The 22,591-nt window shown below is 52.5% G+C and overlaps 1 protein-coding gene across 1 annotated transcript in view; it reads right to left on the reverse strand.

The window, feature by feature from the left end:
- Positions 1–22,591, reverse strand: part of MAP3K14 (mitogen-activated protein kinase kinase kinase 14) — a 44,998-nt gene that overhangs the window by 4,765 nt on the left and 17,642 nt on the right. The window contains exons 2-11 of the mRNA XM_040989320.1: positions 14,310–14,584; positions 13,243–13,312; positions 11,690–11,903; positions 11,040–11,606; positions 10,097–10,234; positions 4,106–4,235; positions 3,770–3,901; positions 3,299–3,403; positions 1,319–1,482; positions 741–891 (exon numbers count right to left, since the gene is read on the reverse strand). Coding sequence (XP_040845254.1) covers positions 741–891; positions 1,319–1,482; positions 3,299–3,403; positions 3,770–3,901; positions 4,106–4,235; positions 10,097–10,234; positions 11,040–11,606; positions 11,690–11,903; positions 13,243–13,312; positions 14,310–14,565 — 1,927 coding nt within the window. The 5' untranslated portion in view covers positions 14,566–14,584. The remainder of the gene's footprint in view (positions 1–740; positions 892–1,318; positions 1,483–3,298; positions 3,404–3,769; positions 3,902–4,105; positions 4,236–10,096; positions 10,235–11,039; positions 11,607–11,689; positions 11,904–13,242; positions 13,313–14,309; positions 14,585–22,591) is intronic.

Here is a 22,591-nt window from a genome sequence, read left to right on the forward strand (position 1 = left end):
GGAGAGTGTGGCCTGAGGGCACTCCTTCTCTGACATTGCTCTGGGGACCGTGCACCTGAGTGACCACCTTTGTAGGAGGGCCAGGCCTGGTGTCTCCAGTTTGGTTCATACCTTCACTCCCATGATGATTGTCTTTGCCTGCTTTCCCCGCCTGCCTCCCTCCTGCCACCCCTGGTGACACTCATGTGACTTTGAATCTTGCTTCTGCAAGTTGTTGCTGTCAGTTACCCATTTTCAACATACAGACAGGACACCGTGTTCCTGGTCTCACGCTGAGGGCTCCTCTTGCCCACAGCAGCATGGCTTTCAGATCTGCCTGAACTGCCCTGTGGGGTTCCAACCCCATCTTCTGCCCCTCCATGCTCTCACTGGTGGACCCTCAATTCTCACAAACAATGCTGCAAAGCCTGTCCTTTGGCATGTGGGCTTCCTCTGGCCCATGCGACACTGGGCACCACCCACTGTCTCTCCCAGACCAACAGCTGTCATGTGGTACCTAAGCTTTCTTTTGCTTGCTCTGCTCCCTCAAGAGTGTGAATCCCCGCCACTAAGTGCCCTGACATGCTGCAACCCCTCTCCCTATCTCCTGAGCCTGAGCCCAGCACCTACACTCATGTCCCCAGAGTGACTGTGTGCTGAGAGGCCAAGGACCTTGTTCTTGACTGATACCTGCCCTGGCCCTCCTTGGTGATGGTTCTACTGTCCCCGCTGGGAGGGTTCAGCCCACACCCAGTTCTTACCTTGCTGCAGTGCCCGGCTGACCTGTCCCCCAAGCTTTGCAGCCGATGCTCGGTGGATGGGCTCTTTCTGCAGCCCCTCTTGGATGGCCTGGGCTGTGAGGGGGGCACAAGAGGGTGGGATCTCCCTCACTGGTGGAGGCTCACTGGCAATCTGTGAACCAAACGATGACATGTGAGGCCTGCGGTCCCCCTGCCCCCGACTTCCCAGCACAAGGCCTCTGATCTTGCTCTCTACCCTTGAATTCCCCACATTGTGTTTAGGTCTGTCATGAGAAATAGAAATAGAGAGATTTGGGGTAGAGCCTAGGATGGGGCATTTCCTTCAGAGAGGGAGAAGAAACCCAGGCAGTCCAGGCAGGAGGATGCCCAAAGTCTCCAGGCCCAGCCTGTCAGATGGTGGGTGGCAGAGGACCATGAGGGTAGGATGCCAGCTTGGCCTGCCTGGGAGCCTAGATATTTCCTCAACATCCCATGATGACAAGGCCTCCCTCTGCTCACATCTGACATGGAAATGGGGCCAACATGGGGCTCTTGAGTCTGTAGCCTGGATCCAATGACCAGCCCCAGGTATCACTGACCTTGAGGCAGAGCGGCCCGTGGAAGTACTGGGTCCACGGGTGGCACCCGTTGAGCATGTGCAGCATCATGCAGCAGCTACTCCACACGTCCACCTTGTCATCGCAGCGCCGGCCCATCACCACCTCTGGGGCCATGTGTGTCTCCGTGCCGGGGATGTAGTCCCCTGAGAAGACCAGGGCAAGATGCAAACATTGCCTGTGAACTTGGATGGCTATGAGCAGGCAAAAGCCATTCCTGTTCATCCCTGAGGATCCTGGAATTTGTTTGGTTAAAGTACTTTTAGAAAGATGAAGTTCCTGGGTCATATCCGCCAAGGATGAGTGGAGCTGGGACTGGGCCTGGGCTGGGCCAGGCCCGATCTATTGTTCACACCTACATCCCATTTGAGCAATGGCTCAACTCTCAGCTACTTCACTTCTGATCCAGCTCCCAGCACTTGGGAAAGCAGCAGAGGATGGTTCAAGTACTGGGACTCCTGCACCCACGTGGGAGACGTGGGTGGAGTTCCTGACTACTAGTTGCAGCCTGATTCAATCTCAGCCATTATGGCCAAAATTGAAAAATTCTTCTTTAAAATGAAGGAAAGGGGCTGGACAGTTAACATGAAGTTGTTAAGCGTTGTGATTATTCTAAAATACTGTTGTGATTGTTCTAAAATACTAGTGAATAAAAAAAGCTATAGAAAATGTTTACACAAAAAAGACCGGAAGGATCAATAGCAGATGGGAATTATTTTTTCCTGGTGATTTGTATTTAACATTTTTTGCCTTGCTCTACTTAGATCTTAGGAAAGATTACTTTTTGCTATCAACAACAATAACAACAACAACAACAACAAAATCCACCAAAGTTGCTTTAAGGTGAAGTTTGATTATGCATGCCTGTTTACATTTGTAGTATCAGGCTAGTGGCTCAGAGTTTCAAATTTTGGAGTATTTTGGAATTGTGGATAGAGATGCAAAACCAAACTAAACATCTAAACTTATATAAGATCCGCCCCCCCCATTTGGTTACAGTGCAATCATTTTAGGGGCCATTGTCATGGTGTAATGGGATAAGCCACCACCAGAGAGGCCAGCATCCAATATGGCACTGGTTCATGTCCCGGCTGCTACACTTTCAGTCCAGCTCCTTGCTCAAGCGCCTAGTGAAACAGCAGGATATGGCTCAAGTGCTTGGTCAGAAGCAGAGCAGTCAGGACTTGAACTGGTGTCCATAAGGGATGCCGGTACTGCAGGTAGCTGCTATCTCTGAACGACCAGGCTGGGAGCTAAGCCTGAGATGTCTGCCTCTGAGGCCTGCTGCTTTCCAGCATGTCACATGGCTGCTCCCTGCTGACTGGCAGCTGTGTTTGTGGAGAAGTTTTGGACAAGCTCCCTGGTAACTTGCTTGGGCAGGCAGCAGAAGATGGCCTAAGTGCCTGGGCTCTTGTACCCATGTGGTGAAGCTCCAGGATCCCAACTTTCACCTGGCTGAGCCATGGCTGTTGTGGCCATTTGGGGAGTGAATCAGTAGATGGAAGATCTCTTTTTTCTCTCAACTAACTAAATTTGTTTAAAAAGAAATGTTAAAAAAATTACCTTTCTGTATTATGCTACATATACACAAACATAAACAAGTTGGGCAAAACTGTGTTATAATGAATTTAACTGGGCACAGGGAAAAACTGGGCAGAGGAATGGTAAGGGTTTTTCCTTTTGTTTTATGTCATTTAACTGTTCTTGCTAAACCACCTTATGGTGGGCACAAACTATTTTAATAATCAGAAAACAAGAAGCCTTGGTCATGGGATCATCAGCATGAGCATGCGCGCCCATTGCTGCATGCACCATTAAGACAGGAACCACCCAGGGTGGTGGTGGGCTTAGGAGTCTGGGAGACAGCAAGAACACCATGGATCCCCCCTCCTGCAGAGCCCATTGGGTACGCAGCCAACATTGGCTCTCACCAGGTGGGGAGTCGTCGCCTGCGGGTCTTACCTGTGAGCAGAGACTTCCCCAGACCATCGGGGTGAAGACACACAGCATGGCCAAAGTCGCAGAGGGCTGCGCGGTTCCCATCGCTGGACAGGAGCACATTGTCCGCTGCCGGCCAGGTCGGGGAGGAAGAGTGACAGGTGAGTCACGCTGGGCCCTGGCCCACCCTGGATCCTCTCAGCATGGCCCGCAGGGTTTCTGATTTGTTACAGAAGGGAGAAAGGCACCAGTGCAGGCCAGGGGCAGGTGGCATCTTGGGGACTGTGCCACTCTCCTCTGCTGCCCCCTCTTTCCTAGCAGTCACCAGTAGGTAGGAGCTAACACCATCCACTGGAAACTGCAGCGTCAGGTTGAGGACCAAAAAATGCCATTCCCTTCTCCCCAGGCCCAGCCTGTCAGGCTGACTCGGGCCCTCCCCAAGGAAACAACCAGGCAGGCTAGTGTGGGAGCAGCCCATCGGGAGCAGGGCCTCACCTTTCACATCTCCATGTAGAATCCTTCGTGTATGCAGGTATTCCAGCCCCTCCAGGGCCTGGCCCAGGTAGTAAAGCGCCCGGTCCTCCGGCAGACAGCCCTTCTGCTTGATGAGCTGGCCCAGTGAGCCACCTGGGGGACCAGTGGTCAGGCTGGACACAGGGCGTCCCCAGGCCTCCCAGCAAACCACATACAACAGCCGAGGGCAGTAGGGGAAATGGCCCCTCCCACAGGTGTCAAGGGTAGGGAGGTTAGCTGTGGACTAACTGAAAGCCAAGGTCAACTTGGGAGGAAACATGGTTTTAAATTCTGAAGAATGAAGAATGGGCCTCTTACCTTCCAGAAGTTCCATGAAGATATTGACCCAGGGGCCTTCTCTCACAGCTCCATACAGGGGGACAATTCTGGGAGAGGCCAACCCCGCACAAGCCATCAATTCCTCTGCTCGGAACACCTCGACCCGCACCTGCAAGGGCCCAGAGGTGGCTTGAATGGGCACGAAGGGAGCAGGCCAGTTTGGGGGTCCTGTCCGGACTCTTGGTATTCCCAGTGGGAAGCTGCAGCCAGGAAGCCTGCTGGCCCCCAGGGACTAGCCTGAGTATCAGGGCACTTGGTGCAGAAGCTGCCTCCTGACAGTTGGGCAGCACCAACCATCTGCATACATTCCCTGTCCCTGCTACCTGCATGCTGCTGTCCCCAAGAACCAAACACAGGACGGGTCCCCCTCCAGTTGAACATCTGGGTAATTTCTGGGCCACACGGCCACAGTCTATCACCAGTGCTGTGTCCTCTGCATCTCTCAGCACTTTTCTCAGTCCTCATCCTCCCTTTCGTAGAGGCCTGGAAAGCTCATGCAGACAAGGCAGTGTATGTGTGTCCCGACTGCAGTTGTTTCCCCAGGACAGGTCTAGGGTGCTCTCCCCACCCGTCATTCAACAGGAAGCAGCAGTGTGGCATGCTGGGAAGCAGTAGGTAATGGACATCTCAGGCTTAGCTCCTGGTGTGGCCACTCAAAAAGAATGCTCCCCACTGACCATGGGTGTCCTCAGCCAAAGGGTTGGAGGAGTCGGATGGACAGTGACATATGCTCATGGCAGCGTGAGGATTTGGGAGGAGGGCAGCTGGCACCATGTCTGCTGACTGATAGAAATGCCAGTTCCCAGCTTCCTCCCTTAGCTGAGCTGACTTCTCCCTGATGGCTGTCACTGGTTCTCGTGGAAGCTCTAAATGGCACCACCAGGGGGCGCTGCTGGAAACAGGACCAGCAGGGAGGCTGGCAGCTCAGCAAACAGCTTTGGAACTTGGGCCTGTCAGTGGAAACACTTCTGGTCACATGCAGAATCTGGCCTGGTTAACCAATTCTTATGATCTGTGACTGTGTTTCCAGCTTTGACAGGTCTTGAACCTAAGCTGGCACACATTCACCAAGAAGGCTCATTTGGGTTATTGCCATGAACCTGTCCCCACCCAAACAGAGCCAAAAATGCCAGCAGGTGCCAGAGGACACGCAACACCTGAGGAGTCCCAGCATCTGTGGGGCACTACGTGAACTACCCACTGGATGTGGCTCAGTTACAGAATCAGCTCCTGTGTCCCTCAGGGTTATGGAAGGAAGGACACTGTGTGAGGGAATGCTGCCAGCAGAAGAGGTGGTCTCCCTTGTGACTTCGAGGGCTGAGAGTCTGCCTGGTGCTCAGGTTGGCATCCACTGTGAGTTATGTGGTATTCATTGAGAATGGAAGGAAACTCAGTCTTTCAATTTCTGTGTCCTGCCCTTCAGATGGCCACTGAGCTTATAACATAAAGACTTATTATGTTGGGCCTGGTGTGATAGCTCAATTGGCAAATACTCCCCTTGCAAGCATTTGGATCCCCTATGGGCACTGATTCCTGTCCCAGCTATTTCATTTCCAAATCAGCTCCCTGCTTATGGCCTAGAAAAGCAGTAGAGGACGCTACATGCTTGGGAGACCTGGAAGAAGCTTCTGGCTCCTGGCTTTGGATCTGCTCAGCTCTAGCCTTTGCTGCCATTTGGGGAGTGAACCAGTGGATGGAAGATCTTTCTCTCTGTCGTTCCTTCCCTCTGTAAATCAACCTTTCCAATAAAAATAAATCTTTAGGGCCCGGCGCGGTGGCGCAAGTGGTTAAGGTCCTCGCCTAGCACACCCGGGATCCCATATGGGCGCCGGTTCTAATCCCGGCAGCCCCGCTTCCCTTCCAGCTCCCTGCCTGTGGCCCGGGAAAGCAGTCGAGGACGGCCCAAGGCTTTGGGACCCTGCACCTGCGTGGGAGACCCGGAAGAGGCTCCTGGCTTCGGATTGGCATAGTATCGGCCCGTTGCGCTCACTTGGGGAGTGAATCATCGGATGGAAGATCTTCCTCTCTGTCTCTCCTCTCTGTATATCTGCCTTTCCAATGAGAAAATAATAAAAATAAATCTTTAAAAAAAAAAATAAATAAATCTTTAAAAAAATTTTAAAAAGGGCCCAGTACAGAAGATTAGCAGCTAAAGTTCTCGCCTTGCTTGTGCCGGGATCCCATATGGGTGCTGGTTCCAATCCAGGCAGCCCCATTTCCCATCCAGCTCCCTGCTTGTGGCCTAGGAAAGCAGTTGAGGATGGCCCAAAGCCTTGGAACCCTGAACCTGCATGGGAGACCCAGAAGAGGCTCCTGGCTCCTGATAGGCTCAACTCCAGCCATTGCAGCTACTTGGGAGTGAATCACTGGACGGAAGATGATCTTCTCTGTTTCTCCTCCTTAGAGAGACAGAGAATAAATGAAAATCTTCTGTTTGTTCACTTCAGGTGTGGGTGAAGGCAGGCGCTTCTTTTGGATTTCCCACATGGGTACAAGCGTCCTAGTACTCGGGCCATCTGCTGATTGTCCAGGTGCATTAACAAGGAACTGGATCCAAAGTGGAACAGCCAGGGCTTGAACCAGTGCCTATATGGGATGCCACCACCACAGGTGGCAGCTTTCCCAGCTATGCCATAATGCTGGCAGTTTGAAGTGAAGTGTTATTTACATTTTACAAGTTATAGGATGGTGGCATCATTTTCTCCATTGTTTATTTTTTATTTATTTGAAAGGGAGAGAAGGAGAGGAGAGACCGATCTTACATCGTGGCTCTTGGCCAGGCCAAAGCGAGGAGACAGGAACAGGAACTCAACCTGGTTTCCCACACAGGTGGCAGAAAATGGTGAGCTGTGAGCACTACCTCCCGGGTGCATTGGCAGGAAGTACAGAGCAGCCAGAAGCTGAACCAGTCTCTCCACTGCAGATGTGGAAGTCCCAAGCAGAAGCTTGCCATAAAGCTGTGTCAAATGCCCACCTAATCATGTCCACTTTATAGATGAGGAAGCTGAGGCCCGGGCAAGTACCCCATGCAAGGTCACCGAGTGCAAGGCATTGCAGCAGAACCCTGGCCAGGGAACCTGACACCAAGGCTGCCAGCTGGATGACTTGGAGAGAACTCCCCAGGCAGGGTCCTCACCACCTCTCACCTCAAACTCACGGGTGCCCCGGGGGAAGCATGGCCAGCAGTCATCTGTTGCCACAGCCATGAGCCACGTCCTGTCATTGAACACCTGTGCCTGGATGCTGGCACGCTCCCTTGGTTGCATATTCTCATCTATTTTATCCCAATAGCAAAGGGGGTGGGGTAGCAGCAGCAATTCCATAAGTTCTCTGGAAGATTCCAGGACAAGAACTATATGACAGCGACTAATATAGAACAGGACACACAGGTGTCCAGAGCACAGGAGGGACCCCAGCCCCATCTCCTCATGGACATGCAGTCTCCCTTCAATGCCCACTCTGTTGTCACTCTTAACTGTGATGGTGGATTCCCCTTTGCGTCACGGAAATGCCTGTTGCAGCTCCAGTCCCTCCAGGACATGCCTGGGTTCCATACCTCTGTCCCCATCCCCTGCACAGCGTCTGGCACAGAGCAAGTGCTCCCAGACAGCTGATTTGACTTGGCACAGGCTGAGGCCAGACTATTCCACATCAGTGACTGAGCCAAAGGGCGGCTCCCAGAACTCCACGCATGAGCCAGGCACCCTAAAATGGAAGGGCCTTCACCCTCTGGGTCACTCGCACCTCGGAGAATTGTATAAATGATATGGAGCCTTCTCTGTCACAAACGTGTGTGCCACAGACGTGCTTTGGAACAAAGTCCCAGGAATTCGCTAAAAAGCATGAGAGCTGTGCCTGTACCACCTCTCCCTCCATAAAAGCCACTGCAGGTTGATACAGGCTCAATTAATCTGAAAACAATGTCATGTTCAAGGTCTGGCCCCTCCGGAAATGGGATTGGGGAACAGGAAGACTTTTTTTGGTAGCCTGAGAATGCTTTTGATAGCAGTCTATGTTTGCCTATAACTAGAAGATCACAGAATACCTTCTGAAAAAGTAAAAAATTCTGCATTAAGCCCTGACATAAAGAATGGTCCATGATGATGTGATCTAGGCCAAGAATGTTTTAGAACAGGAGAGGGGAACCTTTCTTTGTCTAGTGCCATTTGGATATTTACAACATCAGCCTCGGGCCGTACACAATTAGCAACTTAAAAATTAGCTGCTGAAGATTTACTGAATTTGGAGTCTTGCTGCAGGTGTTTTGGCAGCCCTATACAGACCGGATGTTCCCCACTCATTCTAGGAGTGAGGGAGAGCTGGCATCACCACCTCACGTTACATGCCCTGGCTTCTCCTCCAGGAGCATCAGATCCCGTGTGCGGGCAGGTTTCTGGCAGTGGCCCAGCTCCCAGTCCCTACCCCCACATCAGGACACAGCTTCCTGTGAAGTCTACCAGCTCTTATGGGCTACCACTGTCTCCCCTCTTCTCCCCTGAGACAAAGCAGCTGCTGTCTACAAGTGGGGGTCGGTGTGGGTGGGGGAAAGGCAGACCTGAGAGGGCCCAGCTCTGGGGCAGGGAGTCTGTGTCTTTGCTGATTGTGGGAGAGTCAGAGTGGAGCATTTTCTCCTCTTCCACTGTGCTAGGACTGTTTATCTTGTTGCCTGGACTCGCAGGGCCTTGGAGGGGTAACAGCTGAGAAGCTGTGACTAAGCTCTCCAGGACACTTCACACTCTCTCACCTCCTCCCACTGCCTCTCAGCTGGGACAGCTGGGTCTTCTCTGGTAGCCTGGGGAGGGGCACCGCCACTGGATTAGGAGGTCAGGATGCAGCCCTGGCCTCTGAATGTAAGAGGACCATCCACACTAGCAAGCACATGCACTGTGCTTTGTCAGTGGGAATGGTGAGGGTGGAGCTTGCCAGATGTTTGGGGTAACACCTGCACACATACTGTGATGTCCCAATTCACAATATGACACCCTAATTCAAGGTCAGACCCAGTTAGCCAGGTCTGTTCATGTTGTGTCCTCATCCTGGAAGTCGCAGGCCCCTGGGCCACCGTGGCAGAGCCCACTCTGTACTGTCTGGGCTGGGCTGGGGGCCATGTCCATTCCTTGTGGGGATCAGTATGTCACTTGACCCTGACCACAGGCCAAGAAAACAGTCCACATAAGTGTTCCAAGATGGGGCTCAGGACGAGGTGGCTTCCAGCAGAGGAGGGCCGCGTCATAGGCCAAGGAACTGACACTGCATGGGCTGGCAACATGAGGTGCCAGCAAGCTACATCCTCCTCTCTGGGCCTGGGCTCTGACATCAGTGAGATGAACGGGTAGTTGGTGCCTTCTGGTACTAATCAGAACTACAGGCCTCTGACCCTCCTTCCCTGTCGCCTTCTTGAAGGGAAAACAGGAGCTGAACTCTAGGGTCAGATCAGCCTGTGTCTGGATCTCGGCTCTGTCATCAGGCAGCGACCTAATCACACCTGGCCACGGGCAGGCAGAACTTGAACCTAGGGCAAATCTAACATCCAAAGTGCCAGGCCTCTTCCCAGGAAGCATCTTGTGGCTAGGACTACTGTAAGTGTGGGGAGTACTGTGCTAGATTTAAGGGTCTAATCTCAGCATGAGCTCTGTGACGACCCATCTACCCTCCAGGCTTGGATTTGCCCACAAGGGCCTTAGCACCAAGCATAGCCCGGGCTGGGTTCACACTCAGAGGCTGTGTGCCTACCCTCCCTGCCTCTTTCAGGTATGCATGCCAGTGGAAAGTGCCAGGGCCAGTATATATGGCAGGCTGCTCTTGTCAGCTCCAGCTGACCCAGGGCGGCTAGCAAAGGTCTGATTCTGCTACAGGGTCAGGAGCATAGCTCTCCTAGGTTACCCTGGCACAAGCCAGAGAACACAACGGGCCCTGCCTGCCTTTGCCCTTCTGTGCCAGGAGTCCTGGCGTGTCACTCTCTCGGCCTACCTTTTTGACGGCACACTGGAAGCCGGTTTGCTTGTCCTCCATCCTGTGGACCTCTCCGAAGGAGCCCCTGCCTAGGCGGGGCTGATGTGTAGCCCAGTGCACTTCTTCCCGGTACTCGTAGTCCAGTGGCTTAAGTTTCTGAGGTGGCAGGAGAGAGAGGGCAGTTTTAGAGGACAGGACAGCTCAGGGACAAAGGAGGTACTCAGCTGGCCAGAGCCAAGCTTTGGGCTGGGAGCCAGTCACGGCAGAAAGACTTCTAGCCTACGGTAGGATTCTGGGGGCCAGGAGCAAAGGGGCTGACAGGACGAAGGGGAAGGCCAATCAATCTCGTGATGAAAAGCCTTCCAAGACGTGAGATGGGGGGACAGAAATGGAATTGTCAGCAACTTTGACGACAAGACAGACCTTGGAAGCTGGAAGGTGGAAGAAAGGCAGCAACACAGAAGAGAGGCAGGAGTCAAGGGGGAAAATGGGTCCACAGATTCATGTTTGACAAAAATCACCTAAAGGTCCTGAGTTACCTATAAACTCAGGACAAGAAACATGCTGTGGGTGGGGTGATGGCACAGGCAAGGACCTTCCTCATCTTTCGTGTGGGGACCACAAGGCATGGTTTCAGGCTGCCCCCATGGGTCTCCTGTGTACATGTACAGAATGCACTCGAGTTAGCAATAACGAAGTGACTAACCAGAAGAATGGCAAATGGAAACCACTAGAAGGGCTATGGAAGGTGAGGCTGGAGGTGGCGAGGGAGACTCTGCTTGTCGCTCAGCGCAGTGCATCATCTGATCTGTGACCTGAAGCATGAGCTGACTCTGACGGCAAGAAAACCTATCCCCGCAGTCTGGCTGGTGACAAACTGGCTACTGCTCTGCTAGTGGGTCTGGCCTGGCCCTGGTGGTGGATGGGTGGGTGGGCGGACAGGGCTTTGGGGATTAGTTACCTCAGTCAGCAGGACCCCCTCGCAGTCCTCAGTTTCGGGGCTGGGCTTCCGGGGCCGGGAGCCCACTGCCGACCAAGTCTTTGCCAGGCTGGTTAGGCTGTGGGCTTGGCCTGAGCTCACGCTGCCCTGAAGGGCATGGACCAGGTATTCCTCCACCGAGAACTTCTCCCGGGTACCAGGGGCCAGGTAGCTGGGCTCCAGCGGTGGGCCAGGCAGGGACTGCTGGCTGTCTACACAGGCCAACTTGCCCAGGACGAAGGACTCCAGGGGCTGAGGTTTCCGTGGCTGGAGAGGGTAGAATGGGAAGGGGTGGGGCAGTCTGTTGTATGGGAAAGGGTGAGGTGGCTGGGGCAGGGGGCCCACGTCCTGGGGGTGGTGGAGCTTCCACACGTGGTTCAGACATTGCAAGGGGCTGATCAGTTTGTGGAGTTCCGATCGAGGCAGTGCCGGCCGTAGGCCCTCACCAAATTTCTTAAAACAGAGCTGGCCAAGGTCTGGTTCCTTCAGAGGCTTGGTGAACTGGGGGTTGTTTTTAATATATGGGGTGCCTAATGGAGACTCATCCTCCTGTGGGGGAAACACAGGTGTTAGGACAGGTGTTTGTAAGGTCCCAAGAGCCTGGGGTCTGGCCAGAGGCTGGCAGGCCTCACCTGCACCGGGACTGTGCAGCTCTCCTGCTCGGGGGTTCGGGGGCGCGCTTTGGCCAAGGCCAGCCCTGCCTGCGCCGGAGAATTGGAGCTCTTCTTCTTCTTTCGTTTCTTCCGGGCTTTGCTGCGACGCTTTCCCTTCCAGCACACACGGGCTGTTCTGCCTTCTGTTGCATGGGCCACATTATTGGGGATTTGATCAAGGCCCTCAGACTGGCTGTCAAAAAAAGGTGAGGTGGGTGCGGTGAGGGTGGGGAAGCAGGAGGCTAGGATGGGTCAGGGAGCAGTGGAGTTCACAGACCTGTGGTCTAGTCCCTCTGGGCTATAGTGGTTGCTTACTGTTATCAGTATGTCTTAGATGTGCCTGAATTTGACATGCTCACACAAACCTGGGTTGCTACAAAGTCACAGGGCTGTATAACAATGTTATGAGACACTCTCCCATCATGTGACATGCAAATTTGGGAAAGGTCTTAAGACTTGAGGAAACCTCGGTTTTCTCTTTAACTTTATCTGCCATGCAGGGAGGAGGTGAGGTTCCAATGAAAGAGTTCATTAAAAAGCCTACCTCCAGGGTCATTCCCCAGCCCAGGTGCAGATAAATGGTACCTAGGACCCAGTTCTCTCAAGGGGGCCAGCAGAGACATGGACCTCTCGGCACTCTCTCCAGGAGGGCTCCTAGCAAGAGGTCAGGCTCATCCGGGGTGTGCTCAGCTCTGACTGGTAGGAGTAGTCGCTGTCACTCATATTATCCAGTAGGTACCCAGGAGCTGCCTGCCTGCCTAGTGCCTGGGGAGCAGGGAGTCTGCTCAGAGGCCTCTGCCCACCACTGTCAGTTAGGAAAGGGACTGAATGTGGAGAATCTCTGAATGTGGTGTGTAGCAGACCACAGCCTCTGTCACCCTCCCTGGACCTCACCTTCTGCCCTACAAAGGAGGCAGGCTCCCCCAGGCCTGGGAATGGTGAAGTCCCTTCTCTGTGAGGAACTCAGCCAGAGTCTGAAGCTTCCTGGGTTCCCAGTGGCACCTTGCTATAAGCAGCAGCTTCCGGATCACAGTGGTAAAGAAGCCAGCCTACGGCTGGGGGACAGAAGCATCTCTAGACTGAACCCTCAATGGGCAAAAATTGTCTCTGGGAGAGGGCAGAGGGAGCTAGGATCAGCCAGTCGTACCCATACTCCCCCGCGTGCCTGCTCCCTGCCTCCACAACCTGACTCCCTACCCTGTGTCTGCATGTATCAGTGGGAAGTGGCTCCTGTTCCCAGCACCCTCCCTGCTTATGGGAAACCAGGGGTGCCTCAAGGACTCGGCAGAGAATAAAAATAAAATGTCAGGCTGACGGGACCCAGAGGCAGTCATCTGCGTGCCCTGAAAAGCTTCGGAAAGGCTTATTTGGCTGAGAGAGCAGTTCAGCCAGGAAAGCCTGGGTGTGCGCCAAGAGCTGAGCCACAGGTGTTGGAGGAGAGAGCCAGGGCTGGCTGGGAGCAGCCTGGGCATGCGCAGGGCAGGGAGGACACCGATTCCAGGTCCTGGGCCTTGCCCAGCAGGCCTTCTTACCTGTACTGTTTTGATCCTGCGATGAAAATACGTTCAGAAAAGGTGGGGCTGAACTCTTGGCTGTTCTCACCTTTGAAACAAACGGAAAGAGGGTGAGTTTGCAGAGAGAAGGAAAGGAAATTCAGCAGCAGGAGGTGCATGTTCCAGTCTTCCTCTCCCTCCAGACCCAGGCCTCCTTCTTTCAGTAGACATCAGACACTCCTCCAAGCTTCACAGTCAGAAGCAGCAGGGATGCTGAGAATCTGGGGATCAAAGGGTGCCCACCTCATTTCTCTTACTGTGGTGCTTACATGAGGCAGTCTGTACAGTTTACATGCCACAGTGCCTGGTAAAGAGCCACAGCTCTGTCAGTGTACTAGGAAGCTACTGCAGGTCTACAGTATGAACATGTGTGTTCTACACAAGAACAGATGTGAGTGTGTATGGATCTACACACAGCCTTTATTACACAGCTTGCCCCGTTTTCACCATCTCCTTCAGCAAGCAAACAGCGGCAAGCAGGAGAGGAAGGCTGCTTGGGTTACTGCTCACCGTCAGGCCCTAGAAACTTCTGGGGTTAGGTGCCAGGTGTCTGAGACTCCTGGTCTTCCCTGGCCCTCCCTCCAATGCCTATCCTTTTGAGATGCTGTGAGTAGAAGCTGAAAGCACCAGGTCCGGTATCTCTGGGGTTCCTAGCGGTATCTCTCTGGTGGTTGTGGTGCTGGACTGGGGGCAGGGGCACACCTAGGTGGAAGGTGGCAAAGGACCTACAGGTCCCAGTGGGGTTTCCAGAAGGCCTGACCTTCCTGGCTGGGGCCGCTCAAGGTTACTGGCACTCTTGATGATCCTGCAAAGAGCCCCCAAGTTACCTGCCTATCAGTGCTGCTCCCTGTTCTAGTCATCACGGGTGCAAATTCTGGTCCTCACATCACCCATTTATTTCACACTAATTCTGGGCCATGGCTATGTCTTGGGAGAATTCTGTCTACTGGTCACCTTGATCCTTTCCTTTCATAAGAGACAGCAAGCCTGGCCTCCCCTGTGTCCTGCCCATCACCTGCCCCTGTGCCCACAAGCCAGGCCCTTACATTCAGCCTGGGCGATGATGGAGATGGCGGCCAGCCCGCCCCCAGAGCCTTCTTTGGCTGTGCCTTTGGTAATCACATCATTCAGGGCCTCCCACTTTCCGCAGAACACAGGGTTCTTCTCCACGGCCTCAAGATGAAGGAGGGAGCTCTGCTTCTTCCCCAGTGACTGCGTCTTCTCCTTGGCTTGGGCGAGCTCCTTCTGCTGGCCGACTGTGGAGCCAGGGGCGCCCGGGCAGGCTGTTTCCATCACTGCCATCTCCCAGGCTGTGCTCACGCTGGGGGAGACAAACACAGAGCAGGTCACTCGCAATCCCAGACCTTGCAAAGACTGGGCTAGAGAAACTCAGAAGACAAAAGGTCTCTGTTGTTGCATTTGAAAGCCATCTGCTGGTTCACTCCCACAACAGCTGGGATCAGGCTAAGGCTAGGTGCTTGGAACTCTATCATGGTCTTCCACATTGGTAGCAGGGTCAAAGACTTGAGCCACTACCTGCTCTTCCCAGGGTGTACCTCAACAGGAAGCTGGAATCAGGAGTGGGGCCAGGGCTGACTGATATGGGATGTAGATATCCCAAATGATGTGTCAATCACTGTGCTGAATGCCTGCTCCAGGTCTCTGCCTCTTTATGCCACCTGTACCATTCTCCAAACAGTCTAAGAGGTAAAAGGTCAAATCTCTCATCACACGTACCTAGCCCTGGTCCTACCAGCACCTCAACACGAACACACCAACAAGGAGGATCACAGCCCACTCCTGCAGCATACAAGGAGACATACCTGACTGCCCGTTTTTCAAATGACTGTGAGGAAGGCAGCTTTACTTCCTTAGGACAGGTCGTGGGACCCCTCCCCAAGACCACCACCTCACTGACCCTGCAGAAGCTGGCCTTCTCAGAGGACAAGTCTACATTGTCCACAGTAGCTTTTCTCCAAGTGGAGAGAATCTGGGCCTTGTTTTATATCCTAGCAGGAGGTGGATAGGTGCTGTGTATTACATGTCTTACATGTCTAAAAGCACGCAAATGGCACTCAGCCCTTGGCTCCTTTCTTAAGATGCAGCTGCCTGTGACGCTCCAGCGGAACCGACACGCTTCCTTCTCATAGGGCAGGCTCATCAGCTCAAAGTTTCCAGCTCTCATTTTTCTTTCAGGCGAAGTCAGCAGTAGTTTGTATTAGAGGCCCTCACACCCGTCTATGCCTCCATAAACACAGGGACCAAATGCAAGAACCGGTCTCTGGGTTCTACTCTGACTGGGCAATCCCATGCAAACAGCAGGCAGCGTGGTTGTAACCCAGAACCACACCCAGCTCCAATCGTTACCATTCAGAAACCTTTCTAAAATCTGGGACTTTCTCAAGGGCAGGGCGCCTCTTGGGTGTGACTTGTTTTAGACCCACCTGAGAAGGTGCCAAAAGCAGGCCAGTTTGAAATAATCACTCTCTGATGGCAGGCTGTGGTCTTTGTGGCTGTTGCACCTTCCCTCCACCCCAACCACAGCTGCTTCAGTTGCCAAATCTCAAATGCCCCCAGCCGTGTGTCCTCACCTAAAGGTAAAGGTTAAGGGGAAAGTAGGAAGCTAGGACATGGGAAGCCTTCTCTCTGGACCTGTCCACTGTCTTCTCCTGCCATGATGGCCATGACAGGCTGAGCTGTTTGGCTAGGAGTGCCATGGGTTTTGTTGAGCTCTATTTAAATCCAATCCTTTGGCTCCACCTTTAGAAGCCTCCTGGCTATGAACTCAGAGCAGCTCCAGGACCCAGCAGAGATGCTTGGGTTTGGCTCTGAAGGCTGGATGCTGATCAGGCTGAACCGGCAGGTCACTGCTCCCTGAGGCATTCACAAAGCTAAGAGGTGTCTGACAGCCAACCAGGCAGAGGGCCTCTTAGGCAGGCTGTTTGTCTTGGAGCTATATCTTCATTCCCTGCCCCTCCCCGCTCCATCCAGTCCACCTCCAAAACAGAACCAATTTAAGGTCCACTATAGCTCCTGCCTGTCTCAGCCTCTTTATCAGAGGAAACGAAATCTTGGGAACAAACTCCCAAATCTATCTGCCAGTAGCAGAGGTGTGTGCACAGAGAGCTGATATGGTTTTAACCTTTTCTTTTTTTATGTGAAGGACTTGAGGCCTCAGGAAGTGGAGGCATGTCCAAGGTTGCTCAGCTGGGATGTGGGAGAATCCAGGATCTGTGATGTGTTACCCACTCACCACCGCCTCCCCCTCAAGTCTCCTGAGGGTACCTGGGGCCCTACCCATGGCACATCTCCAGTCACCAGCACGGCAGGGTGGTGGTAAGACAATTGATGCTGGCTGAATGAGAGTCACAGGGCGACAAGTTCCTTTCCATGACCTTGAGAGGCAGGATCCTGAGCACCCAGCATGGAGAGGAAACCCATGATGAATGAGAAAAATGAGGCTACCAGCTATTCTAGGGCATCCAGCTGTGCCTAGGCTCTGACAGCCTGCCTCTGCTGGCAGGAGCCTGCCTTCATGTTGGAGGTTAGCTGGGCAGCTGACCTGGCCCTCACCCTCCCTCCATTACCTTGCTGGGCTCCCCTCTCCCTGGAAAAGCGGAGGCTGAGGCAGCGGAGCTCAGAGACTCCTCTGCACTTCCCTGATGACTCATCCCACAGCCTGGCAGGTTGAGAGGAACGAGGAGGCTGCTGAGGCGCTGACCCAGCAGATGGCAGTTGGGCCTGAGAAGGGCATGGGGCAAACAGGCTGGCCCTCACCTCCCAGGGGCACAAATTCACAGCCTGGGAGCTGGGAAGCTTCTCCTGTGCCACATGACAGTGACTCAGACTCTCTGCCGGCCTCCAAGATCAAGAGGCTATTCTGGGGACAACTTGGCCTGGCGGCAGCTCTCTTCCTCACATCTCCACATTTGGTACCTCCCTCCTTTCCTACTCCCATGTGGATTCTAGTCTTCCAAAAGCAGCATTCTGCATTAGGCATGGCTGCCAGCCAGGAGGTCTTCCCAACTGGTCTTTGGCCCTGGCTTGTCGCCCAGCTCACAGCCTGGCCACTGTGCTCCACTCTGGCAGCATGTGGGGAGCGTGGACTAAGTGAGAACCAGTTCTGCCCCTGCCTTTGAGAGCCAGTTGAGTTCCTGGCCCATTACTCAGCCTGGACACCTTCCCGAAGGCCAACTAGGCTCAAACGCATCCAGGCCCTGCTCTCTGCATCAGGGCTGAGAACGCACACAGTGGAAGCAAAAGAGGAAGGCAGCAGCAAATTCACTTAGTATTTTATTCTACCCGTGCCCTTCTCTGTGGTGTCTCCATAGCTCCTGCAGAAATGCCTGGAGTGGGACCCAGCATGATGGCTCAATTGGATAATCTCTCCCTTGCAAATCCCAGGATCCCATATGGGTGCTAGTTTGCATCCCAGCTGGTCTACCTCCCATCCAGTTCCACGCTTATGGCCTGGGAAGGCAGGCAATGGAGGATGGCCCAAAGACTTGAGACCCTGCACCTGCAAGAGAGATCAGGAAGAAGCTCCTGGTTCCTGATTTTGGATCAGCTCAGCTCTGGCTATTATGGCCATTTTGGGGAAATGAACTAGTGGATGGAAGATCTTTCTCTCTCTCCTTTCTATAAATCTATCCTTCCAACTAAAATAAATCTTTAAAGAGAAAAAAAAAAAAAAAAGAAAAGCCTGGGTGGCCCAGGCCAGTCAGTGGGTGATCTGTGTGAGTTCTGAAACTGGCTTTGGGGAGTCTGCAAGAACAATTACATGCAATTTTTTGAGGGGATAAGTCCCCAGCCCTTAACATACTCTCCAAGAGTATGTTGGAAAGTGCCATTCCCCAGGCTCCCTAGAAGGCAGGGCCAAGGGTAACATTCACTCCAGGGAAGGGCTCTCTCACTGCAGTGATTTCCAAGCTGACTGCAAGTTAGAATAATCAGATCAGCTCTTGAAATGCGCTCATCCTAGACCTGCTGAATCACAGGCACTGGGCATCAAGCCCAGAATCTGTGCTTCTGACAAATTCTTGGGATAATTTTGATACTAAGAGACCAGGGGCTGCCATCTAAGGTGACCCAGTCCAAAATGGTAGCAACATGTGGCTATATACATTAAATTGGAATCCGAGACAATTTCAAAGCCAGCTGCTTTGTCACCCTGGCTCCCAGGCCAGGCTGGAGCAGGCAGATAAGGAACATTGCTATCACTGCAGGAAGTTCCACTGGACTAAGTAAGCCCTCTGGCTAAGGCTGTGACAGCAAGCTCTTCTCCAACCACAAAATTTGCTGCTAGAATTCTGGCACAGGCTTGGCTAAACACATTTCTGGCTCACTGAAAGGTACAGGAGTCTTGTACTAAGGTTGATTTTCTAAGATGCTAACCTTCCCCAGATACACATTTCAGTTCCCTGTTTCAGTGAAAATGCCAGGCAAGGAACCAGAAGTTACAGGTTCCAGTCTTTACAGAGAGAGGAGAGGGAGGGGGGATAGAGAAATCTTCCATCAATGGGTTCACTCTACCAAACTGGATAACAGCTGGAGCTGGGTCAATGTGAAGCCAGAGCTGGGAGCTTCAGTTGGGTCTCCTATGTGGATGCTGGGGCCCAAGCACCTGGGCCACCATCTGTTGCTTTCCCAGGCATATTAGCACAGAGCTGGATGGGAAGTGGAGCATCTGGGGCTCAAACTGGTACCCATATAATATTTTGACATTGTAAGTAGTGGCTTTAATTGCTATGCCATAACATCAGCCCCACCCTGGCAGCTTTTAAACAAAGGGCAGTGGAACTCTTTTTTTGTCAAATGAAATCATAGCTTAGCCCCCAACACACCCATAAAAGAAGTGCTAGGGGCACTTGTCAGAAACAGCAGCTCTGGTGGAAGCAGTGGACAAGGGCTTCGCACCAAGAACCCCTGTGGCATCCTAGGCCTCCAAGGAAAGGGTCTGGAAACCAGCTGCTTAGAGAATCTTGTGAAGTTTCCGGGATGCAACAGGTTTCTTGAGAATACTTGCAGGCTGAGGATCCCAATCCTGAATAAAGCTTGTCAATATTTACTAACATCTGCCACCATTGATCTCTGATGTGGCTTAGAGGAGCTCAGTTGCATGCCAAAATCACGGAACAGAAAGATGGGGTGGAGGGGTTGAGGACGAGCAGCTGGCTGGCCTTGTGATGAAGACACTGGGTTGATACTCACATTCCGTATTAGGGTAGCTGGGTTCGAGTCCAGCTCAGCCCCCAATTCCAGCTTCCTACTAATGTGAACCCTGGGAGGCAACAGCAGCTCAGGTAATCGGGTCCTGCTACTTCTGTGCCAGACCAGGGTTGAGTTCCTGGCCCCCAGGCCTCAGCTGTTACAGGTAGCTGGGGAGTGAAGCAGTAGATAGTAACTCTCTGTTTCTCAAATAAGTCAAAATTAGAAAACAAATAAATGACGAAAAAGAGGTGGGGATGTCACCTCCAGAGCTTGTTTCTCAATTGGAGTAGGTGCTGTGGCATAGTGGGGGTAAGCCACTACTTGGCATACCAGCATCCTATATCAAAATTCTAGTTTCAGTTCTGGCTCCTCTATTTTTTTTTTTTTTAATTCTTGGAAAAATTTTAAAAGACATTTATTTTTATTTGAAGGCAGATATGCAGAAAGAAGGAGAAAGAGAAAGTTTTCTATCTGCCAGTTCACTTCCCAAATGGCTGTAATAGCTGCACCTGAGCTGATCTAAAGTCAGAAGCCACATTGGGGGTCTCCTATGTGTGTACAGGGGCCCAAGGACTTGAGTCCTCTCCCACTCTCCTCCTAGTTCACAAGCAGCAGTCTATATTGGAAGTGGAGCAGCCAGGACTGGAACCAATCTCCATATGGGATGCTGGTGCTGCAGACTGAAGGCCAGCCTGTTGAGCTCCTATGCAGGACCTGGCTCCTCCACTTCAGATCCAATTTCCCACTGCTGTACCTGAGAGACAGCAAGAGGTGGCTCCAGTACTTGGTCCTGCCACTCATCTAGGAAACCATATGTTGTTGTTCCTGGCCCTGACCTGGCCCAGCTCCAGTGGTTGGGGGTTATTTGGGGGAACATTTCTTCTCTGTTATTCAGATAAACACAAAAACCTTGATCGGAGCCATTTCTTTGAGTTTCTTTAGTTATTCTGAGGGAGGGAAAGCATAGGAAGAGCCAATGGTTTGTTTGGCCAACAGAGATACCAAATAAATGCTTGGTCCCTTCCCTGTCACAAGACTACTGAAACCATCCCTGAGACGACTAGCCTCTGTTCCAGTACCACATAGTCCCCATGTCTGGAGCCTTCCCTAAGTGTCCCTATCTCCAAGGGACACAGAAATCTGCCTCACAGGTCCATATCAACACTGGTCCCTGAGGGGCCCAGGCATATCTCTCTCCTGATTGAGATCACATCTGGAAGTAAAGACTTGTCCTCCTATGAATGCCCAGAGGGTATAAACAGCAGAAGCAGAATGACTCAACTTCCTTAATAAGCTACGGCTTGAAAACCAATCTCATCCTGATGCTTCCTCTTTTAAGCCCGTAGCTTGCCAGGCCACCAAGTCACGCTGGGCAAGCCTCTGCCCATCCACCACGAGAGCCTGAGCAGGAAGGGGAACCAAGGGCCAGTGCCAGACAGAGCGGCTGCCTGGCCAAGCAGCCATCTGGCCAGGTGGCACCAGAAGTTCTCACACACAGCCTTGACTTCCCTGTCTGCTCTCCCTGAACCCAGCCCCCAGCCTCTGTGCCAAACAGATGGAGCTCCTTACGTGCCTGAGCAGGGCAAGAGTGGGCAAGCCTGCAAGTCCCTTTCTTTACTCACCTGCTCCTCCTGTCTCGGGGAATGCCTGCCCAGATCTCACCCCTGCTTTAAGACAACAGTCACTCTATAGTGTCTTTAGTGGCAGGTCCTGCTTGGACTCGATGCCAGGGAATGTGATAACCACTACCATCCATGCACAGGTGTCTTCTGAGTGCTGGGGGCTGCTCTGGCTGCACTGCTACTGAAGCCATGCACAGCAGTCCTACGAGGTTGGCAACACCAAGCCCTTCCACAGAGGCAGAGACTAAGCCTAAGGGAAGGTACCAGGTGAGACCTGATTCATACAGGGAGAGTGTTTGCCTAGGGTTGAGGGCTCAGGTCAGGATATAGCTGACCCATTCTCTTGGCTCATTTTTTCTAGATCGAAAGCCTGAGGGCAGAAAGCCCTGAGACATACAGGGCCCAAGCAGGATTACTACCCATGAGACATTCCACCCTTATCCCACCACCAAGAGTTGTCCACATAACATTGTTGGTAAGTTTCTTAGACAGTGTGGGAAGCAGCACAAGAACCACAAAGCAGGAACTTGCCAGGAAGGGCCAAATCAGCTGCCAGCATGTCTGACTTTCAGCTCAGTGGCACCAGTTACAAGCTCCTGGGGTGCTATCATTTTTAACCTGATCGATTTTAACAGGTTGTTTTATGCTCTTAAAACAACCACATACATCCATACAGGATAGACATATATGCAAACAAAAGTTCCAAATATGCCTCTCTATCCTCACTAAAAGAACCCCTAGGAGCCATTGCCATGGCATAGTAGGGATAATCTTCACCATACAGCACGAGTAACCCTTACAGGTACTGGTTTGAGTCCTGGCTGCTCCATTTCCAATCCAGCTCTCTGTTAATGAAGGAAAGCAGTAGAGAGTGAGTCAAGTGGTGTTTGGCCGCTCCATCCATGTGGAAGACCCAGGAAGAAATTCCTGGTTTCGAACTAGCTCAGCTCTGGTTGTTGCAGCCATTTGGGGAATGAACCAGCAAATGGAAGATCTTTACATCTCTCTCTGACATTCAAGTAAATAAATAAATAAATAATTATTATTATTATTATTATTTTATTGGAAAGACGGATATACAGAGAGGAGAGACAGAGAGGAAGATCTTCCGTCCGATGATTCACTCCCCAAGTGAGCGCAACGGGCCGATACTATGCCAATCCGAAGCCAGGAGCCTCTTCCGGGTCTCCCACGCGGGTGCAGGTTCCCAAAGCTTTGGGCCGTCCTTGACTGCTTTCCCGGGCCACAGGCAGGGAGCTGGAAGGGAAGCGGGGCTGCCGGGATTAGAACCGGCGCCCATATGGGATCCCGGGCGTGCAAGGCGAGGACCTTTAACCACTTGCGCCACCGCGCCGGGCCCAATAAATTAATTTTAAAAATTCAAATTTAACTACTATACAAATAGAAATACAACTCAGGGTTTCAAACCAGAGAGTAAAGAAGGAAAAACGGAAAATTTTGTCTTTCTAGCAGAAGACAACGATGAAAAAGTAAGC

The sequence above is a fragment of the Ochotona curzoniae genome, unplaced genomic scaffold (assembly GCF_017591425.1).
Source record: "Ochotona curzoniae isolate NIBS_2020 unplaced genomic scaffold, NIBS_Ocur_1.0 contig_520, whole genome shotgun sequence".
Classification (NCBI taxonomy): domain Eukaryota; kingdom Metazoa; phylum Chordata; class Mammalia; order Lagomorpha; family Ochotonidae; genus Ochotona; species Ochotona curzoniae.